General features: G+C 42.1%; 1 protein-coding gene across 1 annotated transcript in view; it reads right to left on the bottom strand.

Annotated features, from left to right (window-relative positions):
* The window catches only part of dst (dystonin), a 116,637-nt gene that overhangs the window by 32,417 nt on the left and 64,332 nt on the right, over positions 1-19,888 (bottom strand). The window contains exons 39-55 of the mRNA XM_078288672.1: positions 17,110-17,262; positions 16,730-16,963; positions 16,288-16,572; positions 15,126-15,674; positions 14,658-14,834; positions 13,459-13,582; positions 12,553-12,761; positions 12,089-12,406; positions 11,770-11,936; positions 11,416-11,572; positions 10,642-10,768; positions 10,410-10,460; positions 9,225-9,460; positions 8,917-9,046; positions 7,905-8,104; positions 7,293-7,791; positions 5,308-6,776 (exon numbers count right to left, since the gene is read on the bottom strand). Of these exons, the coding sequence (XP_078144798.1) occupies positions 5,308-6,776; positions 7,293-7,791; positions 7,905-8,104; positions 8,917-9,046; positions 9,225-9,460; positions 10,410-10,460; positions 10,642-10,768; positions 11,416-11,572; positions 11,770-11,936; positions 12,089-12,406; positions 12,553-12,761; positions 13,459-13,582; positions 14,658-14,834; positions 15,126-15,674; positions 16,288-16,572; positions 16,730-16,963; positions 17,110-17,262 (5,085 nt within the window). The remainder of the gene's footprint in view (positions 1-5,307; positions 6,777-7,292; positions 7,792-7,904; positions 8,105-8,916; positions 9,047-9,224; positions 9,461-10,409; positions 10,461-10,641; positions 10,769-11,415; positions 11,573-11,769; positions 11,937-12,088; positions 12,407-12,552; positions 12,762-13,458; positions 13,583-14,657; positions 14,835-15,125; positions 15,675-16,287; positions 16,573-16,729; positions 16,964-17,109; positions 17,263-19,888) is intronic.

Genomic DNA, 19,888 nt, shown 5'->3' with positions numbered 1-19,888 from the left:
CATCTGCCACAACTCCATTTGTGCTGAGGGCTGCTCCGGCACATGTTGATTGGTGGACGCATGACCCTTTTTTTTTTTTTTTTTTTCTAATTCCCCTTATGTCTGCACGGCCTATATGACTTAACTTCTCAGCCATCTTCTGCATCCTGACACAATCAGTCACTTTCCTTCTCTTTCTCTCTCTGTGACTGAGGCAATGGGGGGGGGGGGGGGGGAGGAATACGCACCAGCTTTTCTCCTTTAAAAAAAAAAAAAGGAAAAAAAAAAAAAAACAACAACCCTAGACCAGCAGGCAGCAGCAGCTCCCACTCTGATGACATCACACCATGCTGAAATAGATACACGCTTTTCCTTTTTTTTCTTGTTCCCCTCTGTTTTCTTCTTGCGGACGGTTGCTGTGGACCCTGCAGATATTCTTAATTACTGTGGAATGCCGAGGGAGGCACAGGTCCCAGGTAATTTAACACCGGTGGCTCTGCCAAGTGCATGAAAGGGCTTTTTATATCCAGTGACCGGGGTAAGAGAAGAAAGGAGGAGAGAGGGAGAGATAATGAAAGGAATTTATTTTTTGTTTCCTGGATTGTCTGCGGCACAGTAGCTTGGTGAGGAGTTGAACAATCCCAACTTCTTTGTCCGGTTCTCCGTGCTTGAGAGGAGATGGAAACAGAACGCTGGCAGAGATAAACAAGCAGTTAAGATCTGGTGGGATTTAGACAGGACGTCCAGCAACTGAATCCTACATACTTTTTACATAATCCGGCCTTTGAATTACGGGAGGCAAATTATTCATCTAGTCCTCCTTCCCGGCTGTTGCAGGTCCCTTTGTCCAGACTGTCCTCCCCTTATGCCTTTCATATTGTTTTGACGTTTTTATATAAAATGTGAATCCTGTTTTTCACTCGGGCAATTCAGGCCAAAGGTTATGGAGAGGACACATGTGAAATTATTGAGAAAAGCTCTTTCAATAGCACCACTCATCAGTCTCTGCAAAGAATGGGTGTGAATGACATCAGACCATTATCAAGGACAGAGGAATTTTTACCACAGTGCGGTGGAAACTAAGAGCCAAACTCAAATCAGACAGGATGAGAAACTCCATCCCTCTCTCTGAAGGATACCTGGCTGCTATCAAACTACAGTGGTAAAAACATTTTCTACAAATCAGGTCTGTTGTTTATTGCGCAGTAAATATTAATAAAAGGAAGTAAAAGTTGTATTATTGTGAAAATGTAACTTTAACTATAAATCTTCACTTCACGCTGCAATTTCTTTGATCACTACAACAAGTTATCGTTACAGGAAAACAATGTATAGGGAGGTTTCATGTTTCACCTTGAGGAGAGTGTATCACTGCTATGTGGCAGTGAGTAAGACACTGTGTGTAACGTGGCCTCCCCAATGGCACTTTTTTACCTCATCAACTTCAATGACCGGAATAGCTGCACTATGATTCAGAAGGGAGAAATTCCTTAAGGAATTGCAAGAGACACTGATGTAATGTCTGAGTAGTAAGAAAAAACGCCCACGCCTCCCATCTCCCAACCCCCAGTGGATTTCCGTCACTATAGACTCCCCTTTAAGGTATACATGAAAGTATACATACACCAGAAGTTCCTCAGTAAACCTTCCACAAATCTCATTTGAAAAACAACAAGAGTAAACACAAGGAGTGAGGGGCGTCTCTTTCCAACCTTGACCTAAAATGGTAACAGCACATGAAATGGACTGATCCAAGCGCCGTCTTTCTCTGTTTATTTCTTTCTCACCAGCTGCCAATAGAGCCCAGTTACTTACAGTAACAAGAACCTGATCCACAGAATACAAACCAGAATGTAACACAATCATCTAAAGTTTTCTGGCATCAAAACAGACTGAAATCAAATAAAGAAATAACTTAAGTTCCAATTCTGCTCACATGTGCTGTTTTTTCATTCTCTAGATGCTCAACACAGACGAGTATTGATACGAATGAGTACAAAGGGGATTTTCCACTAGCAGCTGAGGTTGTGCATGCCCTATCAACCCAGACTGGTGATAGGACAAAGAGGGGGTAAAAACAAGCACCATGACAAGCGTTGCTCAGCAACAATTTGAATCAATCAGTTCTTTGATGGTTACCCCTCAAAGTCTTTTGACTAAACACCCAAAGCACAGATAGAAGCTCCACACTGAGCATGAAACCCCCCATGATATTTTAATCCATGTAACTCAACTGGAGATCGGGATATACTGTGTAAGTGAGTGCAACACCCCGTTAATTGTAAGAAAAAAACTGAATAAAATCCCTTGACCTATATCTTTGGATGGATATGTGTCATTTTGCTTATACAATGTTGTTTACATTGTTTTAATGTAATACTATGGGCCTATGAATAAATAACCGTTTTAATCATTTCAATTCTAAATATAGGTTAATCCTCTTTTGTCAACTCCACAGGAATTTACAGGCTTTTAGAACATTTTACATCTGTCTGTAAGTCTTGCTAATGGCTAACCCTTGTTTAAATCCCTCACTGATACCAACAATGGCCTTCACAATTTGTAGGCAACATGGAGAGTCAGTGGAATTGCAATGGTTTCATGAGTCATGTGCAGAAGATAATGGGATCACAGATGACGACACCTCACTTAACAGCAAAGACTGCATGTTGACTGCATTTCTGCATAAGGGATTGGCAGAGGACACGTCTTATGAGGTCTATTGATTATTTATCAAAAGAAAAATTAGCTTTCTTATTAAGGGGAAGCTGTTTGATATGTCTATATGACAATGAGCTTTGTGAGCTTTCTGACTTCACATAAGGTCTGGTGAAATCCATAGCTTCCTAATACAATAAGCATAGGCCTAAAGGAATAATGTGTGGATTTGACATTGATGGGCATTATAATCACAGGTTTTTCACACTAAAGGCAATTTATGTAGCAGCTAGCTGCTTGTCTAAATGCACACACTACATTTTTTTTTCTGAATGAGAAGCAAACACGGACACTAACAGATTAACTGGTAGGCTAAATGGTGCGGTCTGCCTAGCACACTCTCACTGCATTTAACAATGGGCCAACTTCATTTTTCATTTTCACACTAAGCCCTGGGCTAAATAAGGTTTTAGCATATTCTAAAGTTTACTAACCTTAAATTACAGAACTTGGCCCTGGGCTAACTGGTGTCAGTGTCAAAAGGGGCCAAGTTAGCATTAGCCATTAGCTTAGGGTTAGGGGTAACGCTGGACTGTGAATGTTCAGAGGGAAAAGCACTTGACTGTCAGTGAGAGGGGATCAGGATGCAGGCCCAGCTTCATTACTGGGACCAATGAAACAAGTGACGCCCTGCTGGTTACCACCTGGCTCTGATGGTCCTCCCCTCACCCACCACTGTTGCATATGGGCCACAGCTCTTTTGTTAGCACCAGATGCCCTGAACCAGCAATCCCCAGAGGATTGCCACGCACGTAGCCAGTTCACCCAGTAAAAAGCCTGCTGGTAATTCACACCACCCACAAGGGTTTATGGAAAGGCTGCAGCACCTAAAATACTGATTAGAGTTCCTGCAATTAGAGTGGCGTTAAATTTTAGAAATTTATATGAAAACTAGGAGAGGCTATAGATATTAGCCTGGATGATGTAATGTAACAACATTAAATATAATTTCTCAGTAACTACAAATTTATATAGAAATGGAGAAGCTTAATCCAGTAGCACACAAAATAATCTCCGGATAAAAGAAAAAAAAATTGACAATATAATAGGCTTTATGTTTCAAAACTGAATTACACAGCAAAAAACAACTGCAGCAAATGGTTGTATGTTGCACCATTCAGTGCAGTTTCTCTTCTCTAATTTTAGTATGGAATTCAAAGAAAAATTTAGACAGGAAAAAAAAACTACTGAAAAGTGCCCCGTTCATTTTTTTTTAAACCTCATAAACTGAAATCAAATGGCATCCATAAGTGGCAAAGGTATTCCGTACTGAGGTCCATAATTCTGAAGCAGAATATAGCCTATGCTCTAAAATCCCATTAGGATTTATTGAAGGGATTTGGCAAAAGAACCTGTGTGCTGAAAACTTACTTTGATGGTAAGCACCAAAGTTTGTCATATTTCTATTAGGCAGGGCTCACCCATTGACCAAACCACTCAAACAGCTGGTCATAATTATCCCTTTCACTGGGTTGAGTTCACTAGAGGGAGCAATTACTTTTTCACACTCTCAGATTGAATGGCATTACATTCCACAACCAAGCAAGTGACAGAAGCACCAAAGTTTGGTGCCTATTTATCTCAGACCCTATAACTATATCTATGATCTATAAAGGACTACAACCCAACAAAAACATCTGACCAAATTCAATGTGAAAAAACAAAATCAGAAAATCAAACGGGGCAAATACTTTTTCCACTGCACTGTATTTATGCTAAAAATACTGGATATTGGTACTGTTCTCCTACTGGGTTCTTCATCTATTATTTTGCATGTAGTGCTGCTATACAGTGATGTATGCTGATATATATTGCTAAATCACTTGATGATCAAAAGACAACACATGCACTGGTATTTTACAATAATACACATTTCTGTATAAACAGGGCTTCTGTGTATATATGTAATATACTATAATATATATTTGCTAATGGTTCAGTTGCTAGCATTAACAAGCAAGCCAAGCAGCCGAACTTTGCTGTATTCTTCAGAGAAAAGTTTAAAGCAGCTGAACAACTAAAGATCCAGAGAGCGGAGATCACATTGAAACAAACTGATCATTAACTTGTCTGTACATCGTAGCCATGAATACACCATGGGACTGCACAGGATCTGGGCTTGTTCATGATACTTGTTTCAACACTATGTGTGAACGTCAACATTTCAAGGTATAAGAATGAATCATGGTAGTTGTGCATTAAATTGAGATTAAAATAAGAAAGAAAGAAATTGATGTGCGAGTTGAATTTATGGGAACCTGAGGCCGGTACAGCTCATGATCACAGGCTCACTACTGATGCAGAAAGCTGATGGAAAGGTTACTTTATAAAAACAGGACACAGTGTGTGAGGAGGATTACAATCCCTCTGGCACAATTATATCATCAAGTTCACTAGTGTGGCAACTGAAACTGAACCCCTGAGAGTACAAAAACAAAAAACATGCAAATATAACGTGGGACGAACAATCAATATAGAAATGCTGTATGTTGTTTCACATTTTTTCTGACATCCTACTAAATTATTTATCAACCCAGAAGAGCAAAAATGCAGCTTTGTGATACTTTTGCATTTAAGCCTTAGTGAAATGTTTACATGAGGATGACCTACCTTAAAGGCCTCCAGCTGTTGGTTGATAACGTCTGTCTCCATGCCGACCACCTCCTGGGACTCTTCCTTGTCCACAGCTCTGCGTAGTTTATCTGTCAACTGCTGGAGTTTACCATATAGCTCCTCTAGACTGGTGAGAGTACTCTGCACCTGAACTTCTCTGCCTTTGGCTCTGTCCAACAGTTTGCCACATTGCTTGCTGAGAGCATCCAGGTCTCTCTTCAGGCCCAACAGGTCGGGTGAGGCTTCAGTCTTTAGCATCTTCTTACAGCTGTCCCCAGCATTGGCCGTGTTGGCCATCAGCTCCTGCAGTTTAGCCACAAAGCTTTGAATGCTGTCCTGCTGCTCTTTAAGAATGGTCAAGTCACGATCCACTGGCGCCATGCTGTCCAACTCATCATCCAGGTCTGTGAATCGGGCAAACATCTCACGGATGCTGTTTTGGAACTGGCCGATACCCTGCAGCTTACCTTCCAAGGTTAAACATGTCTCCTCTACATTCTTGCTAAGGGAGCTGTAGTGTTTCTCTATGCTGTCGGCTTGCAGTAAGAGATCTGTCACTCCATCAGCATCTGGGACGTCTACTACAAGGTCCTTGGCCAGGCTCTTCAGGTGCTCAACCTGGTTCTGCACTCCCTCTAAACTCTTCTGTTGGGCCTTCATGTTGGTCAAGTTCTTGTTGCTGTATGCCTGTACTCCCAGTGATTCATAGGCATCCACCTGTTTCTTGGCTCCCTCAAGCTGACACTTTGCCTCTTTGTAGGAGTCGTTAAATTCCTTCAAAGTGTGTGAGATCTTCTCCAGGGAATCCCTCTTGCTCTGCAGACCCTCCATTACACTGTCCACTCTTTTGCCAATACCAGCCTTCTCCTCCTTGATAGCGTCAATGTCTGTATTGGCCGCCTCAAGAAGGCTATCTGCAGCCGTGTTGAGCTGCTCCACCATCCCTCGGTGCTTGTCAACATCCTTCTGGAGGGCTTTCACCTGAGAGATCGAGCTCTCTACTGCCACAGGATCAACGATGAGTTTGACGCGGCCCTCGCTAGCCTCGCACTCCTGAATCCAAGAGTTGAGTTTCTCTGCATGCTCCTGATACTTCTGAGCTCTCTGTAGAGCAACCTGGAGTTTGTCAGCCCGCTCCACTGAGCCCTTTTTCACCTCCTCCCAGTTGGAACAGAGAGCAGAGAGCTGCCCCTGTAGCGCCAACTTTTCTGCACCATCAGTGTTCTGCAGGAGCATCTCGCCTTCGCCAATGATGGTGTTATAAGGTTCCTCGTGTTCACTGAGGGCCTTCTGGAGGGTATTGTGCTCGTCCAGGTTCTGTTGGAGGATGTCTGCTTTGGCAGAGATGGACTGGGGCTTAGACTGGTCCTGGAGATTCTCATCCAGCCAGCACTGGAAGTCTTTGGAGGTCTGATGGAACTGCTGAGAGCTGGCGAAGGTTGAGTTCAGCTGCTGGATCCGCTTTGCTATGGAAGAGAAATGTAACCATTAGTTTGGGTTTGTTCCAGTGTAATTATACGATTATAGTAATTAGGTGATGAAGTGGAATCAAAAAGTAGGTGGGAAATATTGATGCAGATATAAGAATGACTATCTCTGACATTTGAATTTCATTTCTGATAGAAATTGTAGTTTGTAGTCTCAGTTGTAAACAACCTATGCTACATGCCGATAGTAAAAATTATGATATTATATACAATGACTAGCATTTGAACTGCATTTGGACTTTTTACTGTAAAAGTTTACTTAAAATAAAATAATGTTTCAGTTACAGTCACTCCACAAGATTGATAGTGATTACTACAATTCAGCCAATTGGGAAGTTGCACAAATAGATTTCAAATGACACAATCCCCCCTCCTTTAATGGATCTAATTCTCTTTCTGTCATAAAATAAACAGTTGCTAAAAATTATTTAACACAAACAGAATGATTTCTTCTTTCCAATCAATACAACCTCCAGTTATTAAATAAAGACAAACCTGCTTTCTCTTCCAGCTGTTTGAAAGGCTTGCTGACACTCTCCAGCTGCCTGGCTAGGTCCGCTTTAAGATAATCCTCAGTCACCATCGCTGTGAGTTCAGCGTTGAGGACCTCAGCCTCCTTCAGCCTCTTCCTCTCCTCTCTCAGCTGAGCGGAGATAGTGTGAACCTCCTCCAGTTGCTTCTTCACAGCATCAGGCTGGGTGCTGTGGCCCTGCTGGTTGGTGAGCTGAGTCTCCAGCTGAGCGGCGCTCTGACTGAGACTTCGCAGCAACTCCTGGAACTGTCCCGTCTTCACCGTAGCCTGGTCAATGAGGCTGTCTCGCTGGTCCAGCTGCCCCGTCAGGCCTTGCCACTTCTGGGTGACGGCAGTCAGCTGCTCCCTCACCAGCTTCCCACTTGTCGGGTCCTGCTTGCCCGAGGAGCTCAGGATTGCAGAGGCAGCTTCTTCGAGCTGTTCGTATTGAGGCTTTCGACTCTTAAACTCATTCTGGAGGATCTAGAGGGGAGGAATCAGACAAAATGAACATTCCATCACAAAACCAGAAGAAATATTTATTCTAAAGAGATGTGTAAGCCTCAAATTATACCCATAATATTCACTGTAATTACCTGGACTTGTTGCTTCTGCATTTTGAGCATGTTCGGGTCCATAGAGAGCGGTCCAAGGACACTCATCATCAGCTCTTTCTCTGAGAGCCACTGGCGAAGCTGCGGCTCGGTGGTTTGGAAGAGGTCCAGGTTCCTGTTGGACTGCTCCAGGTGCTGCTTCCTCTCCTCTACAGAGCCGCTGACTTCTGCCCAGGCAGCATCTAGGCGGGAGGGCAGAACAATCACACCAGTCCGCATTAGTCAGCACACGAGCACCCCTCTATCCACCGCCCCACCCTTGTCTCAGTAAACCTCTCCCTGTGTAGGACTTAGCACCACGGCTGTGCCAATTTAATTAGTGGCGAGGTCCAGGTATTCAGACAGGCTCAGATTCTGTTAAAGGGATATTGAACTTTGGTTTTACCTTGGGTTGTGTAGCTTCCTGGACATGATATAACCGCAAAATCTGTGATTCTCTGTTATCTGTTGCTCCGGGTAATTCTGCTGAATATTTTTTTTAAGTGAATCGCTTTCTTTATATTATTAAACCTTTCAGTTTGAACAAGTGTAACACTGAAATTCTTCCGACCGGATTCAACATTTGTTGGTTTAATAACATAAAGAAAGCAATTCACTTCAAATCAGCAGAATGACTCGTTTTTTTATATATTGTCAGAATCTGCTTTGTTCACGTTTGTTTATGTGGTAGAAGCGTGATTTTGAGATGTTTTGCCATATAATGCCAGTGATTGGAGAGAGAAAAAAAAACACAATTTTCCACTACTACCAGAGTTTAACATCACTTTAACATAGATGTGGTGGGTAGATGTCCAGATAGACACCACAAAGGCTTCCCTCTAGTAGTACAGTAGGTATTAAACATCTCATATATGCCATTTGGTGGAAGCCTTTATTCAAAAGCCACTTGCAGTATTGTGATACATTTTTGCCCCAGTGGGATTCAAACTAACTCTGACAGGTTCAGTGTCATAAACTACTCAGGAGCATCTGGAGACAAAGCCTTGGTGCATACCTATCTGTGCCAGCATCTGCTTCCATTTTGCTGCCTCAGGAGAATTTGGGTGATTCTCAATCAAGTGGAGGAGCTTCTCTCTGGTCTTCTGGAGCTGCTCCTGCTTTTGCTTCATCTCATCTTCAAATGCCTGAGAGAATAAAAAATGTTTAGCTGGTCAAACATCATTATGTATGTTGAATCCTCTGATTTGTGCCATTTTGCTTGATTATCTCCTACCTAACAGAACAATATTTAGCAGTCAGTGTGTTTTGTGCACAGTTTAGAAAAGAATAGTTGAGCCACAACATCTACAATATTTTCTGTACCTTCTGTTGCTCAAGCTGTGTTTTCATTGAATCTTTCTCTGTGGCTGCATCGTTCCAGGACGCTGCAGTCTTCTTCATGTCCTTCAGCCATGTCATCATGAGGTCTGTCTCCTTCTGGGCCTCTCTCAGCTCCTGCACCAGACCGCTCAGCTCCGCAGCTCGACTCTTCAACAGCTCCCCCAGGTTCTCATATCCCTCGTTGATGAACAACGTGTTCTGCTGAATTACCATCAGCTCTGTGGACACCAGACAGATATCCATCAAATTACCTTACTAGGATATTATTCTACCTCACAGAAAGTGGTCTCAGTGCCATAACAAGATTGCACTAGCAATATTCTAGTCTTATGGTATGTTTAGATTATAAGTGACAAAACTACAAAACGGACAAGAGTAGCCAGCTGCACCAGTGGACATCATCGATGTCATCTTGAGCTTGTGTACCATAAAATAAACCCTATAATATATTTTAATGTCATTGTTTATTTTATGTGAAATAACACCAAGCATTTCATTGAAATTGTAATAAATTATGAATTCAATAACAAAGTATATGTAGTAGAATCATAGAATGTTGTTCCTGTATCATCCTATCATATCTCCTCCTGCTATTTTTCATATTTTGGAGGGATCAGAAGGCCTATAAATTTCAACAAATGGATGGGGAGCACCTTCAGGAAAAGAGGGATGGAAAATAATGAAACAACTTTCTCACTATTGTGATTGGTTGACACTTCATTGCGTCATTGGAGTGTGAAAAAAGTTGAAGTCAGCTCAATTTCGATTTTGACTCCCATTGAAAATGACTTGCAGCTTTGTCACTTGTAATCTTAACATACTGTTAGGGTGAATTTCAAAAGTTGCTTTTTTATAAAACTTTATTTGGATAGTTTTATAAAACTCAGCTATCAGGTGACAAAAAGTAGATGTTCTACAAAGTGGCACTTGTCTATTTGTCTGCATCTCATCACAGACTATGTAACCCTAACCCTCAGTGTGCTTTTTAGTGACACACTATAGTCACTCAATAGTAAGTTGCGTATCAGCATTGGACTATCCAAATAAAGTGTGACGTTGCTTTTGTTCAAAAACCGCCTCAATCAGAAAGCCAATATAGTTATAGTAATGTAAGTAGACCTCAAACAATGCATTTACACAGTAATGTCAATATACACACATGATTACCTTTATTGGTTAGGTAGGCATGGCTCCCTGGACCACCACCGTTAGTAACAGCTGATGCAAAGACATAAGACAAAGCTTGTGTAAAGGACAAGCGGACTATCTAGGATTGTTGCCACACGATCTTTCCACAATCTCTAATGGTTAGTAGTTACACAGTATCAGAAGAGCTTCCAAACACCATGCTTCCCATTCCTTTGAAAGATTCAAACACTGAAGTGCGTTGTAAGTCTACCTGACTTGTGTGGTGTCTTGGTCTTGGCGGGGGATGTGAGAGAACTGATGAGGCTGCACAGCGCTGATCCTTTGCTGTTCAGATCTTGGACAGCAGGGCCTTTGGATGTCCATTCCTCTAATAAGCCCTGATGAAAGATCAATCAGTCAAACAAATGGTATAGACGAGCATGGACATGATAGCTGGCATTTAATACCATATGGAGCAATGTGATGACTGTATGTCTGAAAGTTAATGTGGGAAACAGGGTGAATGATGGAAATATTTTGAGAAAAAATAACTGAATTCCCCTCTTTTTTCAGTTTAACATTCTTCATAATTCATGTTGTTATGACATTTTTATAATATATGCTCTTAAGCAATCAAGGGACATGTATAGCAGTCACTGATGTTGACCCATTTACTTTCTACTCCCTTTGATCTTTTCTGTGACGTCTCAGTTTGTCAAATGAAAGCAGTTTGTCTGGCAGGAAATGTATGTTGTGTTTCACTCCCAGGTCTGTCCTGTGTAAAACACTTAGCATTCATCTCTCATTCGTTTGGCAGAGAAAGCAGGTTAGGGATGTTGGGGAGGTTAGGGAGGATAGAGCTGTAATCTATTAAAACACACTCACCTCTGTCCATTTCAAAACATATCTACCCCAAATTGCTTGTAATGTATATCACCGCTGGCTTCTGTTCCAGCACTGTGCTGACTGTAAGTGCAGTTAGATTAAACACGTATGGGAATAACGCTGACTCGATAACAAACTTTCTATTTGTCTGATGACTCACGGTGACGTTCTGCAGGTCCGTCTCCAGCCTCTGTTCGCTGCTGCTTGGCTGAACCGCAGGAACTTTGTCAGTGGTTTCCTCGAGCCACTTGGTGAGCGCTCCGGCTGCGGACCTGAACTCTCCCAGCTGGTCCTGACAGGATGACACCTCCTCTTCCCTGCGGGAGACAAGAAGATCACAGTCATATCATGTCATGTAACATCACTAACATCAACCAAAACTTCAACATCATTCAAGACTAATAACTGAAAAGGCGACATGATTGAATAAAACAAAATAGGTGAAGGAACTATATCAAACTGCTAAACATGGTAACATAAAGATCCTCTTTTTCCCTTCCATGCCCCAACTTACTTTTCTCTCACAGTGTCTTTGAAGGCACTGAAGACATTTGACAGGTTGTCCATCTTGCTCTGGATCTGGGCCTTGCTTCCCTCAGGACTTATCTTGCTCAGCTCCTGAGAAAGTGTCTGCAGCTTCTCCAAATCACTGGCATGTTCAGCCATCTCTGCTTTGGTATCCTATAGTGAAATAATAACAGTTAATCATACTGTGCAGTATGAGGATCCAATTAAATACACTTAAAGGAAATTTTTGATAGTGAAAACATTCCAGAGAAATAACAAGCACATACATGTACTAAACAGAATCAGATATTCGGTAGTTTAATTACCTGCATTAGCTGAGACACTTCGTTGAAGGTTTTCCCTGGCCCGTCTGTCTCCTGTAAATCTTGTGACCGCTTCACAACAAACTGCTGGACTTTCTCTGCGGCCTTCTCAAACTGTTCCACCTTTCCTTTCAGCTGCTCCAGCTGCGATACCTTTTGCTTGTGCTTGTCACAGGCGTCGGAGAAGCGCTGGGACAGAGCGTCCATCTTAGACTGCAGAAGGGCAGCGGCAGAGGGATCTGCTGTCTCCGCGAACTTCTTCACCTTGGCTTTCATGGCTGAGATGCTGCTCTGACGACTTGCTATGTCCTGCTCAAGTGCCTTCAAGAAAAGCAGGATGGACAAAAGAAAGGTTTAGTAATCGACCGCTTAGTGCAGCTGATGTTGCAAAAAGTGTGTTGTAAACTGACAGTATATAATATGACATTCAGTTATTGGAGTGCTGACACAATGGCTAGAATACATACTGCTTCTTTGCTGAGGATATCTCCTATGGCTGCAGAGTCCAGGGGTATTTCTCCTTTCTCTTTCACACTCGCCTCCACTCCCTCCATCCATCCCATCATCTCATCCAAGCCGTCCTGGACACTCATAGAGCGAGTCAGAGTGATCTGCAGCTTCTCGTTCCGATCGCTTACAGACTTAGACAGGTTGTCATACCGCTCCACTATGTCATCTATAGTGCATGGAAACAAATCAGGTTATGTTTAAAACTCAACAGTTAATCACTGCTTAACACAATTTGGGACACATTGTATATAATATAAAATATTTCAAAATATAAATATTTCAAACAAAAGAAGAGACTTATTTGGTAATGCCCATTTTGTTAAGGCTATAATTTTGTAAAAGGATTAATATCACACAGGATCTTGTACACAGAAAAGCTTTTTTGAGTGTCACCCAAGAGACCAGTGATGGAGAGAAGGAAGACAACGCAGACACTCCAACAGCTCTATCTCACTTTAAAGATGCATTTTGTGATTTTTTAGAGAACCAACGGTCGACACTTTTGGTGGGTTGTCTATATTTTTTCTGTCTACCAATGTTGCATGACTAGTATTTTGCATCAATATCTATGTCACTCTGGGAGAGAGTTTTATGAGCTTCAAGCTGCATATTCCAACATACTGTAAATACCAGATTCTGAAGGTGCTGTAGGCGTTTCCAAAAAGAGACTTAGTTTATTAACTAACCCTAATTCCCAAGCATTTCAGATGCTATTCAGATGTATTTTAATGCTTTTAATCTCCCTAAAGTATTATTTTAGTGTCAATGATGGTAATAAGAAAAAAGGCATTATCAGCTCTTTCACTGCTGAAATGTATGTAGACAGGACAGAATCAGTGGCCCTACTTTGAGCTTTCCCTCACCTACTGCCTCCTGGATCTCATCTGGATTGCTCAGCAGGTCTCCTTCAGATGTTATCAAAGAGTCAGCTGTTTTGCGTAGCGTGTCTATGGCAGTCTGATGTCCAGTTGTCTGACCTTGCAGGGCCTGTGGATCAGTAAGTAAGAACAGGTCAGAGAAATAAAACTGTTTTTCGCTTTAACACAAGCCTCTCTTTAATTCCCGCTACAAAATTGTACATTCTGTAATATTGTATTCTTCACCAGTGTGGTGGCTTGAACATGAAAACAACAAAGTGATGGTGCACAAGAACGTTTGGACTTCATATCTTCAGGCATTCAATAGATATGGTTACAACCTTCTTTTTTGACTATTTTACACTGAGGAAAGCGTAGGATCTTTCTGACATGATTTATAACCAAAGCTAAGAGACAGTGTTGCATAGTTGGCTCACAGGCGCCTCTTATCTTGGCATTTCTCTGTTCGAAGTCACTACCTCCCTACAGAGAAATGTTGGGGAACATTATTCTCTTTCTTTCGGTCCGGAAACTTTGAAGCCAGCTGCAGCCAAAAGCTTTGGCAGAGACACTTCTGTCAGCCTCGCTGCTTAGCCTCTTGCAGGAGTGTGTAAGCTGCAAGTAACCAGAGCTAAACTATTCACGTGTTGCTTTGAATTTGAACATAGAGCTATAAATAGCTGTGTTGTTTTTAAGTGAGTGGAAACACTGTATATGGTGAGGCAGGTCTGTTGTACGGTGACCTTGTGACCCATTCAATGCCCAAAGTATGTGTAAGTTATGGAAAAAAAGGCTATTCTGTTTTTCATTCACTTCGATTTCTCACATCTAGAGCCTAACATTAATGGTAGTATACTGTACATTGTGCTGATGAAGGTTAATGAACTAACTAACCTCTCAGGCTCAAATACCAGCCTTCTTGAATCTTTATCAAAACAGAGAAGGTAAGTTGGGTCTTATTTGAGAATAATACCAGAACACTATCTGCAAATCTTGTAAAAAAAAATTGTCATGATAATGTTACTAGGCTGTGTTTTCAGCAAAATGTAACACATTACAGAGGGCATCTGGTTGTTTTCATATAATTCTTGTGTTGGTGTCCAGAATTAAGAGACTTTCAAGATTTTCAAGATGTGGTTTTGAGATTCGACTTGAGACCAAGACTACACCTAGGTACTTCAGCTCTGGTTTGCAGTGTTTCTTGCCTTGGTCTCCTCCAGCTGTTTCTGTAGTGTCTGTGGCTCAGCAGCTATGGCCTCTGACTGCTGCCGTACCGCCTCCTCCTCTGAGCTGTGGAGCCACTTCATAAGACCAGCGGATGAGTCTTCGTACTTCTTGTATTTGTCAACCACATCTTTCAGGTTGTTCCCAAGCTGATTGCACTGAAACAAATCAAGAGAAATTATACCTTATGTTAAAGATAACCAGAACACGCATAATTAAGTACACAGGTTCAACACATGAGAAGCAATGTCAAAAGCAAATGATTTGAAGAAGGAAACTGACTTTCTCTGGTATTGATGTTTTTACAATGCCACCAAACAGTGGCGCCTCTATAAGGCATTACAATGGTTTTATTTATTTTAGTTTAGACAAATGCTGCCACCATGTGGTAAGAGTAAGCCATTACAACCTCTGAAGACGAGTCTAATCAACTGCAGACTCAACAATACCTGAGAATGTAAAGCTTTGTAGCGACCGGCTGCAGAGTCCAGCTTATCCTTGACAGCAGCGCAGGTTCCTGAAGTATCCACATCCAGCTGGGCATTTTTAGCCCCGGGGTCAGCCACTCCGCAGGCTTTAGCCACATCCAGCACTTTCTGTCCTGAAATGGTGATGAAGCGGAGGTCCCCCTTGTGAGAGATCACATCTTCCGAGAAGCTCTTCTGCCGCTGGAGTTTGTCACTGAGAATATTGAGGCAGCTCGCAGGTGCCCCGAGGTCCTCTATCTCTCCCTCAGTCTGGTCCAGCCACACCTCAAACTCCTTACAGTCGTCCTGGAACTTCTTCAGCTCCTCCTGGACACACTGCACCTGCTTCATCTGCTGCTCGGTCTGCGTCAGAGAGGCCTCGTAGCGCCCCTTCAGCTCCTGGATGTCCCTCTGCAGCTTGTCCTTCTCCTCTGGGGAAAGCACGTTGGCTTGCTTGTCCAGCAGAGCCTGGGCCGACTGGGTGGCCATGATCAGATCCTGCTGCTGGGACAGGATCTCCTGATGACGGGCCTGAAGGAAAAAGAGACTTGCTGGTCACAATACAACTACAAGCCCATCAACAAAAGAAAATATACATTTACCATTATAATACTATGAAGTAGGGTCATTGCAAGTAGGGTCACTGTTTGATCCATCAGATCAAACCTAAAGTTGACCGATGGTCTAAGCAGCAAGTAAGGTATTAAAATAGTGTTGACCTTTGTATTTGCTGTCTACAATAAATCAATCTTGCATGTTGTACAGAAACAGAACAGAAACAATAAACATAATAATGATAAGTTAAGATAAGAGTTTAGATAAGTCTAAGCATGTTTCACTGTTTTATGATCTGCAGATCAATACTGCACAATTTAGTAAAATGTATCCATGTATCCTAAAAGACTTGGCTTTGAGATTCCATTCTCTGTTCCACATCTTTTTATTTCCAAGCAGTTCTGAGACTTTCTATTTGGTTTAAAAAGTTGAATAAAAAATCTAATAAACCTGTTGCCAAATGCCAAATTTTAATTTATCATAGCTTAAACTTTTAGTTGGATAACTAAAGGCAGCCATTTATTCCAAATACATGTATGCCATGTACTCCAAAGAATTGAGAAACAGTTATGCCCCTCAAAAAATATACCTTGACTCTGTCATATTGCTTGTCAAGGTCCAGGGATGAGGAGCTCTTCCCACTCGTCTCCTTCACAAAATCAGTTTCAGTGGTTTCTAGAGCGTTTCCATTGGCGTCGTCATCCTCTCCTATCACTCCCTTGGCTGAAGTTTCCTCTGGCAGGTTCCCATTCTCTTTGCTTATATGGCCAGTTTGTTCAAGACCACTCTCTTTTTCATTCCCTATGTTGGATATCCAGCCCAGGAGACCTTCAATTTTGTTTTTACTTTCTTCAAGCTGTTCAACAGCTGCCGCCTAAACAGACAGACCATAAATGTTGAATAATGGATTAAATCAATACAATACAATGACATGGTTCAGCAGTTTGTTGATTTTCCTTTGAGTTATGACAAAAATTCTGATTCATTACATAATTTGAGCGGAAACATAGGGAGGTAATATGGGCTCTAACCTTCTCACTCTCCTGTTTTATAGCTGAGGTAACAACCTTCTCCAAGTCTTTCCTGGACTCCTCAGCCCGCTGGTTGATGAGCTTGGCTTTGCTCTTGGCCTCCTCTAACTTATTCTCAATGACGGCGATTTGTTCTGGCATCAGCTTGCTCCGGTTCTCCTCCAGAAACTTCTTAGTGCTGGTGATGACCTCATTCAGGGCACTGGCATTTGTCAGCACGTCTTTCTGCAGAGCCTTGAGATCGGACAGGCATAAAGCATGATGAATATTCGGGCCGTGGAATAAAGCAGTTCTTAAGTCATGGAAACCTATTTGGCCACATATTTGTTAAAAAAGAGTGATATCTGTGTCTAGTCTATATCTACTAGTCTATATCACACCTGATGCTCTTGCTGGTACTGCTGCAGGTCTCTGACACTCTCTGTGTTGTCGGCCTGCTGCTGATGACCGATCAGGCGGTTCTCTGTCAGGGTAAGATCGCCACATAATTCCTCCAACTTGTCCGAAAACTCCTTGTGTTTCTCCAATACACACTGTATGAGAAAAAGCACCAAGTTTATATCACACCAAACAACAATAAGCCAATCATTAACAAACACACTCACACTCAATCAAACACTCACACTCAAAAAAAAAACCCCATCCTAAAACAGAATTCACATACAGTGTTATTGCTATGGTCGTTGACAATATGAACGTCTCTATAAGAGCTCAAAACCAGAGAAGCAAAGCTCTAATCTGAGAGTGCATAGAAGTAACATGCAAATTCTGTTTTAGAATATATTTCCCTTTAACCTAAGAATACAGTGGACCTAGTATGCTGTAAACATGCTTGCCATTCACCACATTGGTCTCATGGTATGGTAATAAGCATAAGAGGACATTATGTCAAGTGTGTTAGTGCTCATGTTGTGGGTGAAAGCGTTCCAAGGTGCATTTTGTCCACTGTTAATTGCTCATTGGTGTCTTGAGGCCTGTAGAACACAACCAGTAGAGAGGTTAGTTGGTAGCAGTGATCAAAGACTTCAACATGCAATACTGTCATTTTGCCTCAACATTTAGACAGAAACAGTGAAACCTCCCAAATCTGAACCCCGGGAAGGGAAGTCACTCAAACTAGTAAAATGCTCCAAGGACAGAAACACATTGAAATATTGGGGCAAAACATCCAAATGTAAAATATTTGCACTCATTGTCCGATAAAGTCTAACTTTCAGTTTAAATCCACAAATAGCCACATGGAATTCCAACATTTGCACATAATAAATGGAATATTGTTTTTGCACTGCCAAATATTTAATTATTTTTGCTCATTCCTCAGTTTGTTCTGAAGTAGGTGGTAGATGATGTGCGGCGTGCTCTACTTTTGATTCTCATCTACAAATTACAAATACTCACATCAGACCAGCAACATGCCTTAACTACTGTACATGCATTATGAGCATCCACTCTTAACTTCAATTTCAACACAACCAGTTAGCAAACAAAACATAATTACATAGTCGGGTTTATTCAAGGAAACATCTATGGTATTTTAGAGCACATCCACATGCAGACCTGCTGCTGGCTCTCCCTCTCCCTGGTGTCCAGCAGGCGGTCCAGGGTTTGTCTCTGGGTCACCAGCCTCTCTGTCTGGTCCCTGAAGGCCCGCTGAGTGGTGCTCAGTAACTTCAGGAGGTGTCTGCTCTGAGCTGGGCTCAAAAACTGTGTGTGCTCAGATATAAAGTACTGGATGTCAAATGCGATGTCCTCTAACTTGAGCCGCGCTACTGTTAGTAGATTGCTCTCCATGTCCTGGAATAACAGAGGATACCGTGTAATCATGCTGAGTAAGAACCTCAAATTAATCGGTTTTGAATTCAGTCACTCTAACTGCAAAATGTTTTTACATGTGAGATACCTTGTTCTGCTGAATGATATGTTTCAGAGTGTCCAGATCGCATGCGTTCAGCAAATCCATGTCCCACATCTCAGAGTTGTTTTGGATGCAGCCAGCTAGTTCATCAAGATCACCGAGATGTTTCTGGTAAGTTGACTCCAAATGTACCTACAATCGCATAGAAAATAGTTAATAATGCTGATGCAACTGCCACATCCATGTATTCTAATCAATAACCATGAGCACTGACCTTTCCTGTTTCCATTGCCTGGATTAGAGAGTGACTCCTTTCTGCACACGTCTGGCAAATAGCGGTAAAATTTGGTTTCAACTCTAGAAATGCTGAAGCCAAATCTTGGTGGATTTGTGTGGGAATGTTCTCATTAACTGAGTTTAAGAGCTGTTTGGCTTTCTCCAGATCTGCTGTAAGAACGCCAGCCAGTCTAGAAAGCTGGGATTCCAGTGACTGGAAAAAAATATAAAAGAAATGTTAAAATTGAACGCACATGATAATGGTTATTGAATAATAATGCTACAGATGACAAATTAAATATCTTTCGATTGTTACATGATTTCTAACCTGACATTCCTCTAGCTGGATCTGTAATTCCTCCATGTTGTTGCTCAAGGATGCCTGGATTAAAAGGTCATTTCTGACATCATCTAAAACATCAGCATGATCCTGTAGTCTTCCAACACACTCCAAATAATCCTGGATGGAGTACAGCTGTAGAAAATGCATACATAAAACACACATAGATGTTACTAAGGCCATGTCAAAAATGAAGGTGGGGGGTTAAAGCTTAAAACTGAACAAAACAAAAGAATTACCACATCATTGACCTCCTCCGCTTTGCAGACATCTGAGCTGGCAGACATCTGAGTAGATGGTTGCTGACTGACTGTAGTAGAGTGACAGAGATCTGAGTCATCCTCTGCTGACCCCTCACCCTCCTCCTCTGAGCTCTCCTCCTTGATGCTGTCCAGCGTGTGGCGTCGGTCCTCCTGAGAATCGCCCCCCAGAGCGCTGCTCAGGGTCTCCATCACCCCCTGAAGCACCGAAGGGTCTTGGTTCGAGGAGACACTCTTCAGAACCTCCAGTAGTTGCAGCTGGATGTTTGCAACATCAGGCTGGTCTGTCTTCTCGTGGACTTTTTCTTCCTGGGGTGTCAAAGCTTGGCTTGCCATTTCTTTGCTGTTTGAACTGAGGGCATCTTGCTTCAGTAAATCCATGAGAAGGTCTGGACGACTGCTCTCCATAAGTCCATGGGCTGTGTCTC

This window comes from Centroberyx gerrardi, chromosome 15 (assembly GCF_048128805.1).
Source record: "Centroberyx gerrardi isolate f3 chromosome 15, fCenGer3.hap1.cur.20231027, whole genome shotgun sequence".
NCBI lineage: Eukaryota > Metazoa > Chordata > Actinopteri > Beryciformes > Berycidae > Centroberyx > Centroberyx gerrardi.
The sequence above is the reverse complement of the archived record's forward strand: the minus strand, read 5'-3'. Positions and strand labels throughout refer to the sequence as shown.